We start from the raw sequence: 21,794 nt of genomic DNA, 5'->3' as shown, positions 1-21,794 counted from the left end.
GCATCTTTTTTTGGCAAAAATGCATCTAAGTCGCAATCTGATGTGGACTGCGCTGATTAATTTGATATGCGATACTTGTATATCTGTATGCAACTTGTCACTTGTGACAAGTATATTGGGCTCAATGGATTCTGAGCCTGATATATTGTTCGGTCATTCAACTGGATGTTCCCACTGAATGATGTGAAAGATATATTGCGCAATATATTGTGCAGCTATATCTGTGATCTGTACGGATCGTTATACGCATGCGCGAACCAGTCAGTGCGGTCGAAATTCATGTGCTCGCAAAATAGCGAATGCCTGATAATATGAGTGACAGGAGTAGGCATATGTGGGTGGTAACGGGGGAAGGTGCTTGAAAACGGGGAGTGGAGATCCGAACGCAGGCGTGCTTAAGGGTCAAAACGGGCGTTTTATGGGTGTGCATAATTAAAACAGCAGCGTCATTGACAACATCACTGGGTTATTTTATAGCCAGAACTGCTCGCAAAATTGTGGTAGCAAAAACCAACCCCAAGAATAGCGAGCAGTTCATACCCTGGTCGATGTACTCGATTAATCTAATAAATAGCGGACATGACGTAGGATGCGAGCGGCCAGGGGTGTATTTTTTCAAAAAACGACCGGAAGTTTTGTTCGCTCGTTCAGACCTAGAGGTGTGAACAGACCGCAAAGAGCGAACGGTTGATTTGAATAGCCACCCCTATTTTCTGGACGAGCGAGCGCTAATTGCGTCCGGCCCTGAATCAGGCCCAGTGTGTACACAGCATAAGATTTGCAATAAACTTTGACCTGCTTGTTGTGCTTTGTAAATGATCCATCACTGGACTTTACCAAAACATTATATTACTAAATATACATGAATACAAATGAAAGTACACCTAACATTTAGCACACAGGGCCTGATTCAGAGCCGCTCGCTCTGAATCAGGGCTAGGCTTTTTTTTTTTACAAGCGACCTCTTGGCCGCTCGCATAGCTGTGGGTGACCACCCACAGCTATTGCGAGCGGCCAGGATGATGGTCGCGATGGTCAAGACCATCGCGACCATCGGGCTTGCGACAAGACCCTTGTGGTAGGGTCTCGCCCATCGCAAACCCCAGAGAGCTTTCGGCTCTAACAGAGCCGGAAGCTCTCCACTGACATCACTTGTGATGTCAGTGGAGCCGCCCCCAAACGGCAGGCATTCTCATGGGAACGCCTCCGTTTGGGCAGCCACCCCCCGGCCCGCCCACCAAACGGGGCGAGGTGTCACTCAGCATCGACAGCTCGCCCCCTTTGGTGCAAGACCCGGAGCGACGAAGTGCCCGTCGCTAGCCGGGTCTCATGCATGCGCTGTGGGCCACCATCGACCTGGTTGCGAGCGCTCAGCGCTTGCGACCGGGTCTGAATCAGGCCCACAGTGTATTAAGTATAAGTGTGAGAAAACTCGGGCAAATGCCAGCAGTGCAATGTTTGCCAATGCAGGCTTATACTAAAATATGGACCTTGTTACCCCTACCAAATGGGGGATTACATCAAATTAATCTTTAAAGGTGAAACTCCTTAAAGTAAAATAAAACAATTTCAGTAATAACTAAGCAGTGTAATAATAGCATATTCAGACAGATGACAAAATGTAATCTAAACTGTTGTGTACAGATCAAATACGGGACCAAAGGAAAACAGCGGAGCCATTTTACATTGTTGTTATGCTTGGCTACTAAACATATTTTGTTTCATTACTTATTAGTATCCATTTGCTTATATAGTGACAAGAAATTACAAAAGTGATTTAAAGAGAATACACAACCTTTCCAGTAGAGCTCACAGTCTGAATTCTTTACTACATACAAACACTAGGGCCATGGATTTTACCTGTTGAAGGACACTAACCTGGAGAAAACCCATATAAAATCAGAGAGAGCTTGCAAACTCCACACAGTCCCAGGGTCAGAATAGATCCCATGGTCCCATAGCAATGCTAACCACGATGCTGCCCATTACACCTATTACAAAAGTAAATAGCATAGCTCCTAAGGTTTTAAAATAAATTCCAGATACACTTGCTGCTGGATGGCTACATCTTTGCACTTGAATTGTGGTACGGTCTAATGTGGGGTACACACTTGAACGAGAGACCCACGGATCCACCCACCAACCAATCAGCTACACGATATGTCTGAACAGAAGAATCCATTTCGATATGCCCAGTTTTGATGTTGTTTGGATTGGTTCTTGTAGCCAACATAACGTGCGGTCGTTTGATCAGGTGTACACACTGTAAGATATGAACTCTATATCTGTACGATATATCGCATATGCTGTGCAGCATGGCCAATGCCATGTGTTTGTGAAAGACATCATTCACAGACATATTGTGTGTACTGTACACAGGGGATGTCGCAGCGGTACCTCCCCCTCCACCGCGTCATGGACTACCAAGTGGGTGGGAAGACAGAGTGGCGTGGGTGGGAGGGGAAAGACAGAGTGGCACGGTTGCGGGGGACAGAGTGGTGTAGATGGAGGAAGAAAGAGTGGCAGAGATGAGGGGAAGATAGAGTGACATGGCTGGGGGCAAGGCAGTGGAGCAGATGGAAGGAAACACAGTGGCATGAATGCAGGAAGACAGGGCAGTACACATGGGGAAAGACAAACTGGTGTGGATGAGGGCATGCAGACTAGCACACTTGGTAGAACACACAGGTGTAGGGATTGGCGAAGTTATAGCAGCATGGAGGCGAAGATAGTGTACATGCATAGACAGAGTATGATAGTTTTAGAAATTAGGGAGCTGAATGTGTATAATGAATGAGATGGATGAGTGAGTGAGAAGGATGTTGGAACCCAGTGAGATTATTGTGGTGACTGAATGGGAAGATTGTGGGCACTAAATGAGATGTGTGCATCACATAACTTCTCAGACCTCAGTTGCATAGACTGCATGTGTGTATTTCAATGAGCACACAATTATGTGAATTAGCAGCTCCATTTTGTGAGTGACAGCAACCTCACTTTGTGAGAGTGTTGAATCTGCAGTTAACCACAAGGTGTGATAGCATACCATATCTGTATTACGCAAGGAACACGTCCATTAAGGAGTCAGTCTTAATGATCATAATTTCATTGCTTTTTGAAGTTTGAGTGGCAGAAATTCAATAGGTTTTGTGAAATTTCAGATCATGTCTAAGCAGCTTTAACGGGACATGTGAAACAGTAAGGTTTTTTTGTCTATGGAATATATATATATATATATATATATATATATATATATACACACACAGTATATATAGGTCCGTTATGTTCTGCAGCACTTTTCAACTGGATACAAAGATACAAAGTAAGAGAAGATGACTGGGTATTAACAAAGATGTATGATAGCTCTTTCTTAGCAAGCCTTCCATTATTTGGAATATTAGAGTTTGATACATGACGCTACGTGCCACAGATTGCATACTGATCCATCCAGTTTGCAATGGGAAAAAGTGCTTAATAGGGTTATATGATTCAACCTTAAAACAATGTTGGTGTGAGGGTCAATGGATTTTTTGAGTATAGAAAGAGAACACATGTAAGTTTTGTGTGAACTGTGTAGGGGGCTCGTAATTGGGTACAAAATCCTACATCGGTAAAGAAGGTGGTTGAGGAACTGGGCACATATTTCTGAAAGTGAGTTTTCAGGGAACACTTTAAGGTTTTAAGGCTAGGAAAAAATCTTGGAAGTACAAAGGATGTAATTCCATAGAGTTGTAGCAGCCTCAAAAAGTCCTATAATTAGGAATGGGAGGAAGCAATGAATGAGGATGATCAGTGGGGAATAAGGTAGAGATTATTTGATAAGAAGAAGAGCTGATGTTGATGCAGAATTGTTAGTAATATTGTACTTAGCAGAAGTATCCACATTCAAATGTATCATTTATCCTTAGACTCATTCTCTCTGATGCTATATTAGATCAAATATGAGTGACCAACATTTTCAGTTATAAAAATTATCTTACGTGTGAAAAAACCATTCATTAAAATTTTTACATTGTCTACCAGTGTTAAAAAATCATTTTGCAGGACTTATGTTCCAACTACAGTAATTTTTTCACGACACTTCTATTTTAATCAAATATGCTCTAGTACAGCAGTGTGCTCTATTCACCCAAAACGCTTGTTCATCTTAAATATTTAATTTTGGTTTAAAATCTAATTATTTTACCCCAGTGTAATGCACCCAGAGCACTAGTACAGTTCATTCCTTAACATTTTACATCAATAAGACCAACAGCAGAGCATAACTCTTAGAGGGACGTTACACCAGGGATAAGCTGCATACACAATAACGTTATATATCATATATGTGTCAATAAATAGGTCTCCAAAGCTCATTATTAATCCTATAGAGATATTAATATGTGGACAGAGATGGAGACAATGATTAATTTTTATGTTGTATATTGCAAGATATAATATAGCTACAGGTGTATAGGGAAATGTATGCAGTGTATTACAGAAATTAAGCATCTCAACACAAGAAAATTCTATCCTCTTTGGACTTGTATGAGCCTGGTTCATAGCAAGGTTTCTCTGCAACTCATTCATTGATTTTAACCAACAACTGAAAAAGTATAGTGCTAATAACATAGGAGGCTTATTATATACCTATATTATTTCCATTTATGCCTTCAGTTGAGGAACAAAACAAAGAGAATCTGCTCATTATCTAATGAATTAGTAAATGTTTACCTGCATTTTTGTTACTATACAATAACCCACTGAACCATTAACATTTATTTTATTATGAAATGTGGTCAAACACTACTCACTGCATCACTGCCACAATTTCTGCTGTCACCAATGTAAAGCTGGGCACACAGACAATCAGCAAACAATGCAATGGTCGTCCAGATATCCCTTGAACTCCCGGACAAACTATATAGTGCATACACACTGTGCAATCTACCAAACAATATATCGTGTGTCGTTTGGTCGTTTCATCGTTAACTATATAATGTTAACATATCACCTGGTCGTCAGGTAGTGCATACACACTGCACAATTTGATCATAATCGTTAACGATATCCTCAGATTGAGCTGCGTGTAGGGGGCAACCTGAAGACGTGATGGACGACGCCGCAGGAGTGCGCATAGTGCGTACACAATTGACAATTTGAACGAATTGTCAGTCCAATCCGTCGGAATCAGGCAAATCGTTCAAAATATTGTCTAATGTGTACCCAGCTTTAGAATTGTTTTCTGCACAGGGAGCAGAAACCAAACCAAACATTACTGTATGTATGTAACGCTGGATTACAAGGTATACCATGTGTCATTTATGTATATGTAATAATGAAATGCTAACTGTAACACACATTTGTAAAGACCTTAAAGAACCACTGGCATAAATAATACTATATAAGCAAAAGTCAGACTGCAAGCATAATAAAAAAAAATATATGTAAACAATATGTAACAGAGTAGTATGTAATGTTATATATTGATACCACTAAGAATAAACAAGTACTTATTTATTTAATGAGAATTGGTGACAGCAAATAAAACATGTTAGAAAACATAAGGAAAAAAGTTTTAATTCATAATAATGAAACAATAAGTCAGTGGTTAGGGTCATGTCTCGCTGTGTAAAGGTATTTGCACTTTAAATCCTGTTTCTCCCCTATAATAGGGGTGTATTACATGTCTGTGTATGCACTGATCACATACATTCCTGTCTAGCAGATGTGTGGGTCCTGTCAGAGCAAACTGTATGCAGCTACACTGCCTGTGTGTGTCCATGTGTGCCAGTGACTACTGTACAACATCAGAGTCGTACTAAGTAATGATGACATGTAACATGCATAATCCATCTTACCCAGATAGTGGCGCAGATCCAGTAGGATCTGAGGGGGTCCCCCATTCAGCTGGTAGAAGAGGGAGCCCATGCAGAAGAGTAGCAAAGTTGCCATGCAGAATACATAGTCCCGCAGCGACAAGCGCGGAGACAGCCCGGAGAGCCAGCCCTTCCTAGCAGCGCCCTGGACATTGTTCTTGGGAACATGATTGCTGATGTGATTGTTGCTACTGGTCTTCTTCATCATATATCCTCCTTACGCAGCCCTGCAGGGAGAGGTCAGCCATCCGCCTGAGGGTGACAAGAGCTGCTTTCTGGACCATTGGAGAAGTTGGGCAGAGTTTGTATGAGTCTCGCAGGTCAGGAGGCTTTCCTCCCCATTGCTGCCTTGTCACTTGTCAGCGGGGACAGAAGTCCTGCTCTCCCTCTCTCTCCTCTATGTACTTCTCAGTGCTGGTGCGGTGCCTCTCTCTCTGGTCACTGATTCGCCGCCGCGTCCTCGCCTCTGTCTTGTCTTCCACTATCTCCTGCTAGTATCCTCCTGTCCTCTGTGCCTATCTGCTCCTGGCGCCTCCTCCCTCTCTCCCCTCTGCGCTTGTCCTGACACACACAGCACACTCTTCCCCTGTAGCCTCTCACTAGTCTCCCCCTCTCCCCAGCACAGAGCTGCGGGGCAGCATGAGGTCTGCAGCAGCCTCGTCCTTTCTGCCCTGTGCACGCCACGGATCCTCCTCAGGGAAAGCGTGGTGTCAGATTACTGCTCTCCGGTCCCTGGAAGACAGAACTGGCTGCTGCTTTCTCTTTCTTCTATGTGCTGCAAGTAGGAAGAAAGTTGTTTTCATTTCTCGCTCTTCCAGTCCTCCCCCACCCCCTCCTTCACTGATGACTTTTCTTTATTTCCACACCAGCGACCCCTTGGGGCTTTAAGTAGATTTCTGTATGACTTGGGTTTAACACTGAATAGCCCCCATCGGCACCAAGAGAAGGTACTCATTCTTGTTTTAAATCAATGTGTGTTTGCAGGTCCCTTTGCAGGTCATTAATCCATAAGGGGAAGTAATTAAGTTGTTAATTGAGTATACTAACAAATATGACTGATGCCTTCTCTCCCAGAATGTCCGGGAGACTGCCGAATTTCATGGGGCTCACCTGAATTCCTGAGTAGGCCAGCCATCCACTTCCTACACGCCTCCTCTCCCTTACCAGCCATCCACTTCATACACGCCTCCTCTCCCCTCACGTATTATGTGGGGTCACAATGAATGAAGCAATTGCAGTGCCATACCTCATTCCCCATCCCCTCTCCCACCTGGTCCAGGGTTTTTCTGAAAGTCCCAAGTCAGAAGTATGATGACACTATAGCTGGGTACACACTACACAATGTAGACAGTAGCACGACGTCGCCGGTGACGGGACCCTGCATGCAGCAAGTACATACACATTTGCCAATGCCGGGTACATGTCATGCTGTATTCTGCAGCATGACATCGTTAACAACATCCCCCATCAGCTCTGCAGTAGGGGCGACGGGCGATGTCGCTAGCCACCCACGGGAGCACACATATCATGGGTACACACTAGATGATGTACACGATTTGTTGCTCCGATCCGCAGGATAGTGTGTACCCAGCTTAAGAAACTCACCACTGGTGGCTCTGTTTCCCAGCTGCTGTCCTGAAAAATAAACAGGGAAAATTGTCTTGGTACTTAAATATTACATGGATATGACTTGAAAAAAAAAGCATGCCCATCTGCATACCAAGGATTTATTTATCATCTTTAAGCTCCTGGCTTCCCATTTCCTGGAATGACAGGTGGGCTTCTCCTCCCCTTTGTAAAGAAGAGTACTCTACTTGTACACTATAGGCCTGAGGGAGTAGTAGGTATTACCGCCTGCCGCAAACTCCGACAGCGGCAGCCCGGCAAGGGTGAAAATCCAGTTTGCCAAAAGGTAAGTATCACTAACCTAACCTAATTCTACCCCCTAACCCTCCCTTAGGGGTGCCTAACTCCCCCCCAAGTGCCTAACCCTTATAATAAAGCTGCCCAGTATTTGTGGGCTACTTGCAAAATCAGCCAGTATTTACCCTGCATGCAAAAAAAAAAAATATTTGCAACCTTTGAATTGCAATATGGTCTGATCAGGTGCACAGTTACTTGCTCTTTTTTGCTTTACTCCCACCTTAGACTCAGGATCTATACCTGTTGGCTCTCCAAATCTGTGGGAACCCACGGGATAATAAATATCTGTTCTCCCTACGGCTCCGTGACTACCTGAGCCACAAACAGATTTTCAAACATTACCTGGAGCCCGTCAAACCGTTTACTCTCTACTCTGCCTTCAGCAACAGTCAAAAAGTAAACTGAGTTACAGGTGGGCAGAGTTTGTTAAAGTGGCACGCTGTATAATAAGAAACTACCATTTTCTTAGTAGTGAAGTAAAATCTGTACATACCTTGCTTTCTAGCTGAGAAACACTGACAGCAGATATTGGTCAAAAACGTCTGTCTAGTAATTTGTAGTATAGGCACCCTTACCTCTTTGTCTGTTAATACTCGGTCATACTTGCCTTCCTTTGTAATTTCCTCTTTCCGGGAGATGTCGTACAGGAGATACAGGTGGGCGGTAATTGGGGCAGGGCTGGATTATTGGCATCATTAGGCCCCGCCCCCTTATGCCAAAATGCAGTGAATTGCGCATATTTGAATAGGTGGTGGGGCCAAATTACGTGATTATTGTGGAATTGCATCGCTAGGCCCCGCCCACTCATGCACCGCAGATTCCCAGTTTTAGGTATTATTCTCCCCATTCTGCCCGCTTCACTAGGAAGTAGGCAACATGTGGGAGGAGTACCTACTCTTCCGGTGGTGCTAGCGCTATCCAAAAAATCATGAGCCTCCCGTATGTTCTGAGAGAGTAGGAAAGTATGTACTCAGGGCCTGATTCAGACCCGGTCGCAAGCGCTGTGTGCTCGCAACCGGGTCGATGGTGGGCCAGTGCACATGCGCGAGACCCGGATAGCGACGGGCACTCCGTCGGTCCGGGTTTCGCAACAAAGGGGGTGAGCTGTCGATGTTGAGTGACAGCTCGCCCCCTTTGGTGGGCGGGCCGGAGGAGTGGCTGCCCAAACGGAGGCGTTCCCATGTTAATGCCTCCGTTTGGGGGCGGCCACACTGACATCATGATTGATGTCAGTGGGAGAGATTTCGGCTCTGTTAGAGCCGAAATCTCTCTGGGGCTTGCGGCCACGAGACCCTACCACAAGGGTCTCGTCGCAAGCCCGATGGTTGTGATGGTCTTGACCATCGCGACCATCTTCCTGTCCGCTCGCTATAGCAGGAGGCCGTTCTAAAAAAAAAAAAGACCGGCCCTGATTCAGAGCGAATACTCTGTCAGAGCGTCCGACTCTGAATCAGGGCCTCAAGGCCTGATTCAGACCCGCTCGCGAGCGATATGCGCTCGCAAGCGGGTCGATGGTGGCCCACTGCGCATGCGCACGATGGAGACGGCTCCGACGTGCGCATGTGCGAGACCCGGATAGCGACGGGCAAACCGTCGCTCCGGGTCTTGTACCAAAGGGGGCGTGCTGTCGATGTTGAGTGACAGCACGCCCCCTTTGGTGGGTGGGGCGGGGGAGTGGCTGCCCAGATGGAGGCGTTCCCATGTGATATCAGTGGGAGAGCTTTTGGCTCTGTTAGAGCCGAAAGCTCTCTGGGGCTTGCAACAACGAGACCCTACCACAAGGGTCTCGTTGCAAGCCCGATGGTTGCGATGGTCTTAACCATCATCATGGGCGCTCGCTATAGCTGAGGGTGGTCACCCACAGCTATGCGAGCGGCCAGGAGGCCGTTCGAAAAAACCAGAAGGCCGGCCCTGATTCAGAGCGAGCGCTCTGTCAGAGCGTCCGGCTCTGAATCAGGCCCTCAGTCCTGTTTCAGTACTGTATTTGTTCAAAATCGTAATGTGCTATGGAACATGCAACACTTTATAAATAAATGTAAATGATTACATAAAGGTTATGCCATTTCACATACATTAGCCTGTAAAATCATGTCTCTACTAAGGGACCCATACTCTGCTATTAGGGGACATATCCAATTAGGCACAGGGTTTACAAATAATTTTTTAATTATTCTGCATTTTCCCCACGCGGTACCCTGGAGTATTGCACGGTAAACCATAGATTCTGCATAGAATACTGGAATCAATGAGTTTGCCTACACATTTAATGCAAGAGGGTGCATTTAACGCTAACTTCTCCTCACAGCTCCTGAAGCTCCATGGAAAAGTGCACCATCTGGTGCTTAACGCACAGGATATCATCGGCAGCTGATTGAATCGGTCAGCGCTAATTGAATATGTCCATATGCATACATAGAAAATGCCCACCTTTGCAATGCTAAGTACTTTTGGTTTTGAGATAAGTTGTTAAAGTTTTGAAAGTGCAAAGCTAGCCCCAATTCTAACAGTATTCTCTAACATACCTGGAGTGGAAGTCGGGATGCTTCCTGTCAAAATACCAACAGCGGCATGCTGATGGTTGGTATCCCGACAGGGCTCGGGTAAGTATACTAACCCTCCCCCTTCTCCCCCTAACCCTCCCTTCTTGTAGCCTAACACTAACCCTCCCCACGCCACACCGTAACCCTCCTGCCTAAACCTAAGTCTCTCCCCTTCGTACCTAAACCTAATTTACCCCCCTTTGTGCCTAACCCCCACCCCACTGGTGCCTAACCCTAACCTCCCCCCCAAAACCTAACCCTAATCCTGCAATGCTGCCTAAACCTAACACTCCCTTCCGGCAGCTTACAGCTAATACGCCCCCGGGATGGCATCTGTCTGTATTCCAGCGTTGTGATTTAGATAGGCGTCTGTGATTTGACGCCTAACTTAAGTCCCGTGTCGGTCTTCCACCGTCGGCATTTAGACTGGTGGCATCCTGTCCGCCGGTCTGCTAACTACATCCCCCTGGAGTATCTGGCAGTGAATTATAATGGCAGTCTTAATTATAGCACCCAGTTTGGCATGTCATAGCAAGCCACAACTCACACTAGATGTAGCTAATAACTAATGCTGATGGTGATACCTCCCTGTCATGAAAGAAAAAACTGCAATATGGGTTATGGATGAACACTAAATACCGGTAAGTAATTATTTGCAAGTTGGGTTGTCTTGGTCACTGCAGCTCTGCCAAACCCACCCTAACAAACATACATCTCTTTTATTATAAATTTATTTCACCTTACAGTGTTATTTGCTTAAATAATTAGCCCTAACTGCGTGAGCCTTGCTTTCAGAATGCTTGGTGTTTCTAATTTAGGAATCGTTATGAAATACCGCTGGCCTAATGGCCGGCAGTTTGATTCCCGGCAGCGCCTGGCCGACAAAAGCCGAGTTCCCGGCAGTGGAAGCCCGACAGCGCTGGAAATCCCTATCGTCACTAAGTAAGTATAAACTAACCCTAACCCTCCTTAGGGGTGCCTAACCCTAACCTCCCCCCCAAGTGCCTAACCCTAATCCCCCCTCTAAGTGCCTAACCCCCCCCTTCCCCGCTGCCTAAACCTAAGTCCCCCGGGGGGGGTGCCTAACCCTAACCCTCTTCCCCCTAGCCTAACCCTCCCGGGGGTTGCCTAACCCTGTCTCCCCCGGGTGCCCTAAACCTAACCCTCCCCCCCCCCCATGGCCGTCCGCTCGCAGCGCCCGGCATCCCTTCGATCCCTTTTACTTATGGGTTCTGGCCTTAGTCTTACTGTGGATGATAGAAAAACAATTGATTGAAAGGAAAAGGTCAGGACTACCAACTCAGGTTATTTGGCAATGCTATTCCCATGTAATAGAGGCCTAGTTCCAAAATGCATTTTGTAGCTTGGTAAAGTGGCCTAGAATACAGTCTTCTGCATTTAATTTATAGTGAATTGTAGTCAAACTAAAATAAATTGCCTTAGACTTGCGGAAACAGCAATTTTCTCATTATTTTGGCTTGATAAATAGGCTCCGTAAACTCTTGACTTCACTGTTCTTCGAGCGAGTCTTGACACTCATGGCTAATTTAGCTGCATGCTGCACAGCTTCCTTCTAACAATTTTAGGCATGCGTGAACAAATGCAAAAGTATTACTCTTGTAAATCACACACTGGCCCTGGAGAGGTTAATGTTTAAAAAATACACACAGTTCTCTAGAAATGATTGCATAATCCTTTTTTCTAGTTAGACAATAAATGTTTCCATTCATAATTGTTGGGATATTTGGAGCAGAAATGCATTTTATTGTTTCCTCTTACATGGTTCTCTAAATTGTAGCACATATGTTTATCATTGATAGGAATTAGTGAGGAGCTATTAGTATTGTTCATTTGACCTTAATTCATTATTATGATACTGTATGCTATATATAGTTTATCAAGACCAAAAAACTGAACATTCACCAAAACCGTAAATACACATAGATATATAGAATGAAAGTGAGAGCCTGTGGACAGCTACATACTTGATGGCATAAGCACAGCTAACGATTTACTAAAGGACAGCAATATAACAATAGGTGGCTACCTAATTCTAGTGCTTATTGTATGGGCTAGTAAATCAAGCGGAGCACATTTTGCAAGTTGTGCACTTTATCATCTACAATAGCTCCTCTTTTTCCATCCCATACAATTTATTAATACTTCATGATGCATTAGGCCAGAATAGCTAACACTTAATGCTGAGAAAAACGAAATCCTCAGATACTCATGTTTGCTCATACCGTGACATTTCTAGCACAAGAGTGCTCGGTAATGTGAAAGCTGGATTTTTATCTAATGTATTCATGATGTCACCCACATCAGCTCAATCTAAAGCCAGATATTTGGAGTTATTTACAGTAATTTAATGACTTGTTGTTGGATCTTGATATTAAGAGTAAATACTGTAAAATACAGGCAGTCTGGCCAAATTGGACAAGGTCCAGCCATCAAGCTTGGATTTGGGATCACTTCCGGACCCACTGGAGCATGCTACTTTGGCTGAAAGCTATCTTCCAACCACATCTATCAACATGTCCAATAAGAAACCAATCAATTTTGATTGGATTATTATTGGGTATCATGGTTATTTTTGGGTCAGATGGTCAGCTAGTGAGCCAATTGTCTGATATTGGCAGTGATATTGCAGCATTAGTGGCCACCATTACATACCCAGTAAAACATTAAATACCTAAATATATTAGCTAAAAGTGAACTCCATGGATATATATCCTTCCTAAAGGTAGAAATATTTTACCGCCAACCTAACGTTAATATTGCCATGTATATACAGAGTCTTCTAGGTTGTGATGACCAGAGATTCACAGCAAGATCTTGAAAGAGATCAAAAAGAGATGCTGCTTCTCAGAGGGCGGGATGTACTAAACTGCAGTTTTCAGAGTTCTGGCCGCATATTCCACATGTACCAAACTCCGGAATGCTTTACTTTCCGGATCTTGGACCTGGTGGGTGACTCCATTTAGCGGTTTCACTGGGGAGGGAGTGTGGGTCACCCCCTGAAATGGGACAACACAGGGGGCGTGGCTTCACATACACAAAGGGTGACACTCGCCAATAGAAGCCTATGGGCTTCTTTTTGCATTGTGCAGGGACCCAACGGAGGATCCCCCTTGACGCGCACATCACACCATTCATGTACAGAATGATTCCTGGGTTATAAACCCGTAAGTCCAATCATTGCAAAGGACAGCTCTTTTCAGAAGAGCTGCTGTCCGTTGAGATTTGGCTAGCAATTCTAGGTACATACCTACGTAATAATCCAAAATGCGATGTGTACGTACATCCCGCCCAGAGCTGTTTGCTGAATTGGCCATCTTGTGAAAGGACGTCCTTTCTATAGAGGAAGAAATCTTCACGCTCAAGCTAACTGCAGTGGGTAACTTTAGCCAGCTACAGAGAAACTGAGGAGGTACGAGGTTATAACACTTTCCACCAGAAACAGTGAGTAACCAAGCTAAACTCTAAAATATACATTTCAGCACTTCCAATTTTGAACCTAAAAGAAAGAATTATCACTGACTATACATTATTACTCTGATTTGGAGCTTCCCCATAGAGAGTCTTTGTAAGAAAATATCTCAAAAGACTGCTTTGTTCAGTGATCATTATAATCTGAACGGTTCATGTCTTACTAATTGTCACTGAAAGAACACTTGAATATCAGTATAGCTACTGTATGTCACTGACCTGCATATTTTATTTGATCTTATTTGAATAACCTTTTCCATTTTAATTATTTTGCTGATATTAATGCAATAATATTTTTCGTGTAATTCAGTTTAATATAACATTGTCTTGGTTCCTAATGGAATAAAAATACACTTTTAACTTGCTTCCTGTGACAATCTAATATTACTGAAATCACACACATATCATTATTATATTACAATCACTCTAACCCAGTGGTTTCCAAGCTGGGTGCCTGCAGGGGTGCCACTAGTTGGTGGTCCAGGGCCAAATCAAATGGTCAATGTGATAGGCAAAACTAGTGCTGGCGTCTGCTAATCATAAAATATGTGGATAAACAAAAGTGGATCCCAGTCCACCAGCACACACCTGAACCTAAGGATGACATATAAGCACAATTTACTTCTAATCATTTTTGTTGAATTTCTCAATTAGAAACTTTTGGCCTAGAGGTGCTGTGAAAAAAAATGCTGACACTCTAATTTGCATAATTTAAGAAAGTTTGGGAACCATTGCACTAACCCATAACTATCATATACTAAAACTCTAACAAATAACCAAGATTTTATTTGTTTTTACAAGTAAACATGTGGGGAAGGAATACCCTCTCTCACAGTGGCAGCAGCCACTTATACTTTTCTACGTGCAGTTATTTGATCTATTGCATGTCACTTAAAAAAGTCCTTGCATCCGTATGGGAATGCACTGTGGCCCTGATTCAGAGCCGGACGCTCTGACCAGAGCACTCGCTCTGAATCAGGGCCCACCTCCATAAATATGGAGCGTCCTCCTGGACGCTCGTATAGCTGTGGGTCACCACCCACAGCATATACGAGCGTGCAGGATGATGGTCAGAGCCAAAATCACTCCCACTGACATCACTAGTGATGTCAGTGGGGCCGGCTTCTGACGGTAGGCGTTCCCTTGGGAACGCCTCCGTCTGGCAGGCACGCCCCCGGCACGCCCACCAAAGGGGGCGTGCTGTCAATCAACATCGACAGCACGCCCCCTTTGATCAGACACTACGAGCGAAGGAAAGTCCTTAGCTCGACGCATCTCGCGCATGCGCACGACGGAGCTCCCTCCGTCGTGCGCATGCGCAGTGCAGACCATCGACCCACTTGCGAGCGGACAGCCGCTCGCGAGTGGGTCTGAATCAGGGCCTGTGTCTGTACCATTTAGTGTAAACAAGAGTGGTTACTCTAGCAGTGCACTGTTGTTGTTTTTTTAATGAACCATTAATTTCAGTGGGGTGTGTGCAGGGCCATCATCAGATGGGGACTGCCGGTTCTCCTGTCCCGGGCTTGGACATAGAGGGGGCCCGCCTCTGCAGCTGCGAATCAAGGTATGACTAGAACTATATAGAAGTGTCCTCTACAAAATGACCACCGCCAGGAAGGAGACAAAAGAACCAACAATATGGAGTTACAAATACTTAGGAACACAAGGAAGAATCACTGCAGACCCTCCAACATGACCCCTTCCATCCAGTAGAAAATGCTCTGATCCTGGACTTAATTCTTAATTGATGATTGCAGACACCTGTGGTGAAACATCTGTCTCATCAAAGAACTAGCTCAACACAGGTGTCTCCAATCATTAATTAGGTGTGAAGTCCAGGAGCAGAGCATTTTGTACCGGTTGGAAGGGGTCATGTTGGAGTGTAGGTCAATGTAACAGATGTCTTGAGAGAAGGCAACATTATGTCTGCAGGATTGTCAGCTAACAAGCACACTGGGGAACTCCGGCTGACAGCGATGAGGCAGGGCTAGAAGGTATATATGTCTGTGAGAGGTAGTTTGATGGGGCAGGCTGGGGAGATGTGTGTGAGAGGGAGGTGGTTGGTGCAGGAGCATATATGTATGAGATGGAGGTGGCTGGGGTATTTGTGTGTGAGAGGGACGTGGCTGGGACAGGGCTGTGTATATGTGTGAGAGGGAGATGGTTGGTGCGTGTGTGTGTGTATGGTGGAGCTGCCATAAGGGTATTTATGTACCATACTGAGGTGGCTGAGGCAGGGCTAGGGTATCATAGAATTTATATGGTAGATTGACATATCATAATAACACCCATCCCCACAGTCCAAACTTTGTCATTTTTGTTAACTGGTTTACGCACTAATCGATGCCTCACCCCCGCTATAGCTCCACTCACATTAAACACAGCTCCGCCCCCAGATGGGGGCCTTCCTATTTTGTCAGCCCCAGGCCCCACAATTTCTGATGGCAGACCTGGTTGTGCGCTACATTTAGAAACCCCATTGGCATGAAAACAGCATTGAAATGAATGAGCTATTGAAACAAATAAAACTCCACAGCATGGCTAATTGTTTTTTCCTCCACATCAATAGAGACTTAATTTGTCTTTATTGATATTTGCAGCAAGATTTATCCTAAGATTTATCACTACCAGCCAATCACATTGCAGCAAGTGGAATAGCTAATGACACATTCATGCATGCATGCATTCAGTCAGTCAGGCAGTCAGTCTGTCAGCAAGCAGTGGGGTTCATAGTAAGCAGTTTGCAATGTATATTATGGTTTTTTTTTTCTATAACAGTTATATAGATTAAGATTTATTTTGGATTGCAAATACCAACAGATGAAGATTAACCATGGATCACAAATAGAGCAAGATAAATATTCTTCATGGTTTATAAATACAGTCAGATAAAGATTTCCAATGGAGTACAAATACATATGAAGATCCCTGGATTGCAAATAAAAAGTTTTTTTTCTTAATAAAATGGTCAACGAGTGGGTGTTATTACAACATTTTAATAAAAAGTTAAAAAATTGTGTTTTATTTGCATTTTTTTTTATTATTTTATATTATCACAATGGACCAGGGTCTTAGAGACTCCTCACCATCTGAGACCTCTGAGATTGCAAGTGTAACCCTGTTTGTGACTGCAGATTGGTTAAGTTTAGTGCCTCCACCCAAGCTATTTACTGTTATAATGTAGTATGGGTCCACTTGGGCAAAACCCACCTAATTACTAAATTAGTGTTGCGTTACATAGAAACATCATTTACCTGCTATCTGTATAATTCTTCTCCACTGAATTCACTCTTTGAAATATCTCACCTAAGGATCATTAAGTAAATAACACCAGAGTACAAGTTTCTTTTCTATATTTTGTGATAACTTTCAAACAGAGTTTTAAAGGTTTCGTACTACTAACATATTGAATAACACATGTTTATGTTGCAAATATATTAGAATAGTGGTTGTAATACAATCAACCATACTCTTATTGTTACTATAGCAATTTATATGATACTTAGCAAATAGTTAACAGGATAAATAGCCTACATATTATTACATACAAACACCGAAAAACATCACATATGAAATTATTTAGAAAAGTCTATGAATGAGTCTATCACACAATAGGCAGCCTGTGGCGTGCCTTTAGTCCTGCATCAGGGAGTAATCCCAATTTGTATTTAACAGAAGGATGTCCTCTGCTATAGTTCGCTTAGACTGAGCAGTATTTAGTTTGCTATATGTTCTGGGTAGTGTTTTATATCATATCCTGAGGACGGGTGCCTTTAGTACAATAAATGTGCTTCTCCTGTCTCAAGTCCAGAATCCCGTTTAATATTGGCAACTATTGTAGCGAATGACCTTTTAAAGTTATTTTCTTTTGAAAACAGAACCTCAGTAATATTGCTACTACAGTCTGCTTTTTAAGGATGTCTCATGGCCCCAGGGGTTAGTTAGTGTAATAATGGTAATCTAAGCCAGAAGGTAATATCTCTGTAAATGCAATCACTGCAGGTCTAAATTAATCCTATCTCTCCCCCAGCACTTCTCTCCATTTGGCTATTATAAAAGTTTTATAAGAGTGACTCCTTAGTGTTTGTTATTAACTGGGCTCACCACCTCCGCGTATAGCAGCTCCCAGCTGACTCCTTATGTCAGACAGGCAAATCTCTAGCAGCTGCCTCCGCCTCCTGCCTTCTCAGCTGGGCTGCTCCACTGCTGATTGGCTTACTCTGGCCACAGCCTTCCTTTAGCTGCACTGAGCTCCTGTGTCACACAGCTCCCTGCCTGAACTCCACTATCTCAGTGGCCAGATGCTGCTGCGGCTACTCCTCCGATCTGACGCTGATGCTCTGCAGCTCAGGTATATGCTGCTCTGCTCACACTGGCCTGACTGAGCCTGTTACTCCATCTCTGCCGTCACCTCAGCTCTTAAGCCAGACAGCATGGAGGTTGTCAGGTCAGTCCGCTCTGGAGGGGGATCAGGAGACTGGCAGTTACCAGACTGGCAGTTACTAGACTGGCAGTTACTGCTGCTGCAGTGGCATTTATAACCTTGCTGACCTGTCCATGTGCTCTTTCTAGAACTATCCCTCCATGCAGTGTATGAGGTGCAGTAAATCACTTACACTGGGGCCATGTTTCACCCCTTTACACTGTACATATAATAATTATACACAGTCATATTAAACACATACAGATACAATACTATCTTAAAGATGTAATATACACACATATAGTTCTGTTTTATTTTACATATTTACACCCTATATGGATTATCCCTCTTTCTCATACTTATTAAAGGGTGTTACACAAGGTTGCCATTCCATGATCTCCACTGTTCTTCCTTTCCACAGTCCTGTGCAGACATCACCTATGACAGGAAAAGCCCACGTTTGCAGACTTCATGTTAATAATATATTAACATGCCAGGCCAGGGGTTAATTTCTACTCTGTAATGGTCATCAGAACCTTGTCCCACCTGCTTTTGTGAGAAGCAGCCCAGGCTGTTTACAATGGGGTTAATTACCTGCTTGTAGTCTCCATGGTGTAGTGGGATTTTTATTTATTTATTTACTACTGAAACGTACCATAATTTTAGTGGGGTTTCTACATAGATAGTGAATACTGAAATCCTCATTGCAATGAACATGAAGAGTTGTTACACTAGAAAGTCACTACATGTGACTCTATTACCGGGGGCACCTTTTTTGAATTGTATATAATATGTTATGAACAAATCTTTACAAAATCAAACAATGTACTAAAACATCCAAAATTTTACATATGCTGTTCCCCAATAAGCAAATCTGGATTGCTTCAGACTGAAATAGATATATAATATGTACAAACAATTACGCACAATGGGTGCGCATTTTAACCAGAACACACAAGATCAGAAAAACATGTATTAAAAACATATAATTTATTGCACATAGAGTAAGAGATAATGCGTCCCTCAAAATGAAGTTATATTTTTATATATGTCAAAGCAATTATTTGTTAGTCCACACAACTAGGATATTGGAAATAAAGTATCCAAAGTAGTAAAAGTCTCGAATTTTATGGAAACAAAGTGTCAAGCAATGTCCTTATCTCCTTATAAGAAGGGAAAAAATTAGCTGCACAGTATCTGAATGGTAATGAGCACACACTTTAAAAGATTTTGTTACCACATGCTGGCGTAACCGGAGCCAGGATAATGAATTCAGCATCCCAGATATGGGTTATCTTGGTAAGTATCGTCATTGCTGTCGCTCCGTACAGAGTCACAGCTAACGGTTTCCATGACTTGATAGTGCCTGTGGTCCGCGGGAGATATATCCCAATGGTAGTAAGGTTCTGTGTGGCTCTATTGCGGGGGGCAGGCTTGTCATAAAGGGAGCGGTCTGCTCTTGATGTTGTTTGGCCCCGCTCTGTTGTACTGCAACTCACAGTGAATTATAACCGCTGCCAGCTGGATAAGCCTTCCATAAATCAAAAACATGTCTTTTGGATAAACACCTTTTGTAGGAAGCATTATTTTGTGAACAAAACAATTAAAAAAGGGGTTTAGCCGGGTGTCCAGTGATACTGGATGAGGATGATGTTGCTCTCGATATCCTTAATGAGTTAGATACAGGAGACACCTGTGATACAAGTCAGATAATAGTTTTTTATGTTGACGGCTGGAGTAATCGCAATGTTTTTAAGAGGAAATCGAAATTTTATCCGATGCAACATAAAAGTGCACACATAGAGTCTTTCTATGTATCTACTCTTGAGGATTTTAGATCCCTTTGTGGAAGGAATAATAAGAGGAGAATTAGATGTTATAATCTGAATATTAATGAGAGAAAAGCATTGTCATCCCTTAAAGGTGCTAAATCGATTATAATAAAATCAGCAGATAAGGGGGGAGGAAAGAAATGATACCAGATACCAGTGATTATCATAAAGCAGCTTTAAGACAGTTGAACAATGAAAAGTTCTACACTAAACTTCCAAATGATCCAATTAATAAATATACACTTGAATTAAAGATCCTTCTAGAAGGTGCCCTTGCCGAGCGAATAATAACAAAGGATGAATTTGGTTTTGTGTTTATTCCCCACATACTACCACCTCCCTAAAATACACAAATCCCTCTTATCACCTCCTGGACGTCCTACTATTTCTGGATTGGGTTCCCTCACTACTAATTTATCAGCATTCGTAGACTCGTTTTTACAGACTTGTGTATCCTTGCTTCGGCCCTACATCAGAGACACCACTAATTTTCTTCATCTAGTGAGTGAGATAGAATGGCAGGATAGCTATATACTCTTATTCTGTGACATTGACTCACTCTATACCAACATCCCTCTCCTGGGTAGTATAGAGGCTACCCGCCATTTCTGAACTCTGATGGGGGACTTGAGGTGGGGATGGTCGAGTTTTTACTTAAATGTATACAATTTATACTAACATAATTATTTTCTTTTTGATTCTCAATTTTAGCTTCAGATACATGGTACTGCCATGAGCACCAAGTTTGCCACCAGTTTTGCCAATCTTTACATGGGCCTCTTTGAAAATGAGTACATCTGGAGAGGTCCATTTGGGGCAAATTTGATGCTTTATGGCAGATATATAGATAATTTGTTTATTATTTGGGATGTGGATTCTGATTCTATTCTTTTGTTAATCACCTTAATTCGAATTCTTTTGGGTTAAAATTCACTCACACTAGTCACCAATATCACATAACCTTTCTTGATTTTGACCTCTTGGTAAGGGACAAATGACTTTGAACAAAAAACTTTTAAGAAAGAAGTAGATAGTAACAATTATCTAAATTACTCCATTTGCCATCATCAAAGATGGAAAGACAACATCCCAAAAGGCCAATATTTGCGCCTTAAGCAAAATTGTTCAGAGGAAGAGATCTTTAGGAAATAGGAGAAACAATTGACCACAGCTTTCCTGGAACATGTATATCCAGAGGACCTGTTTGCTAATGCATACAGGGAGGTGGCAGCCCTAAGTAGGCCCTCCCTATTGGTGTGTAAACTACCTAACCCACAACAATCATTTGCTTTGGCTTTTGTATGAAAGTATGATGGGTGTTCGACGCCCTGCTTAAGATAAATAGAGTTCTGGCACCGTATATAGGTAGTCAGCCCAAAATAATTTTTCGTAGAGCAAGAAGTCTCAAGTCATATCTATCCCCAAATTTCTATAAAGGCTCAGCGACTACATAAAGAACTGGCATCTACACATGGCTTAAATCTAGACCACAAGATTGCTATAAATGTGGGAAGAGATCATGTATTACATATAACTTTATCAGAAATAGAAGTACTCAGTTCTCATCCTTTTTAGGAATGAGTTATGTGATTGAGAATTTTATTAATTGCCAGTCTACTTATATCATCTACCTAATCACCTGCAAATGTGGTAAACAATATGTAGGATGGACAATTAGGAGTCTAAATACAAGAATTTTGGATCATAGGAGGAATGTATTAAAAGCTAA

At 43.0% G+C, this 21,794-nt stretch overlaps 1 protein-coding gene across 2 annotated transcripts in view; it reads right to left on the bottom strand.

Moving 5' to 3' along the window:
- Positions 1 to 6,627, bottom strand: part of UST (uronyl 2-sulfotransferase) — a 459,504-nt gene extending 452,877 nt beyond the window's left edge. For both annotated transcript variants that reach the window (XM_088455738.1, XM_088455807.1), the window contains exon 1: positions 5,841 to 6,627. In XM_088455738.1, coding sequence (XP_088311864.1) covers positions 5,841 to 6,066 — 226 coding nt within the window. In that variant the 5' untranslated portion in view covers positions 6,067 to 6,627. The remainder of the gene's footprint in view (positions 1 to 5,840) is intronic.
- Positions 6,628 to 21,794: the final 15,167 nt, after the last annotated feature.

Source organism: Taudactylus pleione, unplaced genomic scaffold (assembly GCF_031769625.1).
Source record: "Taudactylus pleione unplaced genomic scaffold, aTauple2 ptg000006l, whole genome shotgun sequence".
In the NCBI taxonomy this organism is placed as follows: domain Eukaryota; kingdom Metazoa; phylum Chordata; class Amphibia; order Anura; family Myobatrachidae; genus Taudactylus; species Taudactylus pleione.
The sequence above is the reverse complement of the archived record's forward strand: the minus strand, read 5'-3'. Positions and strand labels throughout refer to the sequence as shown.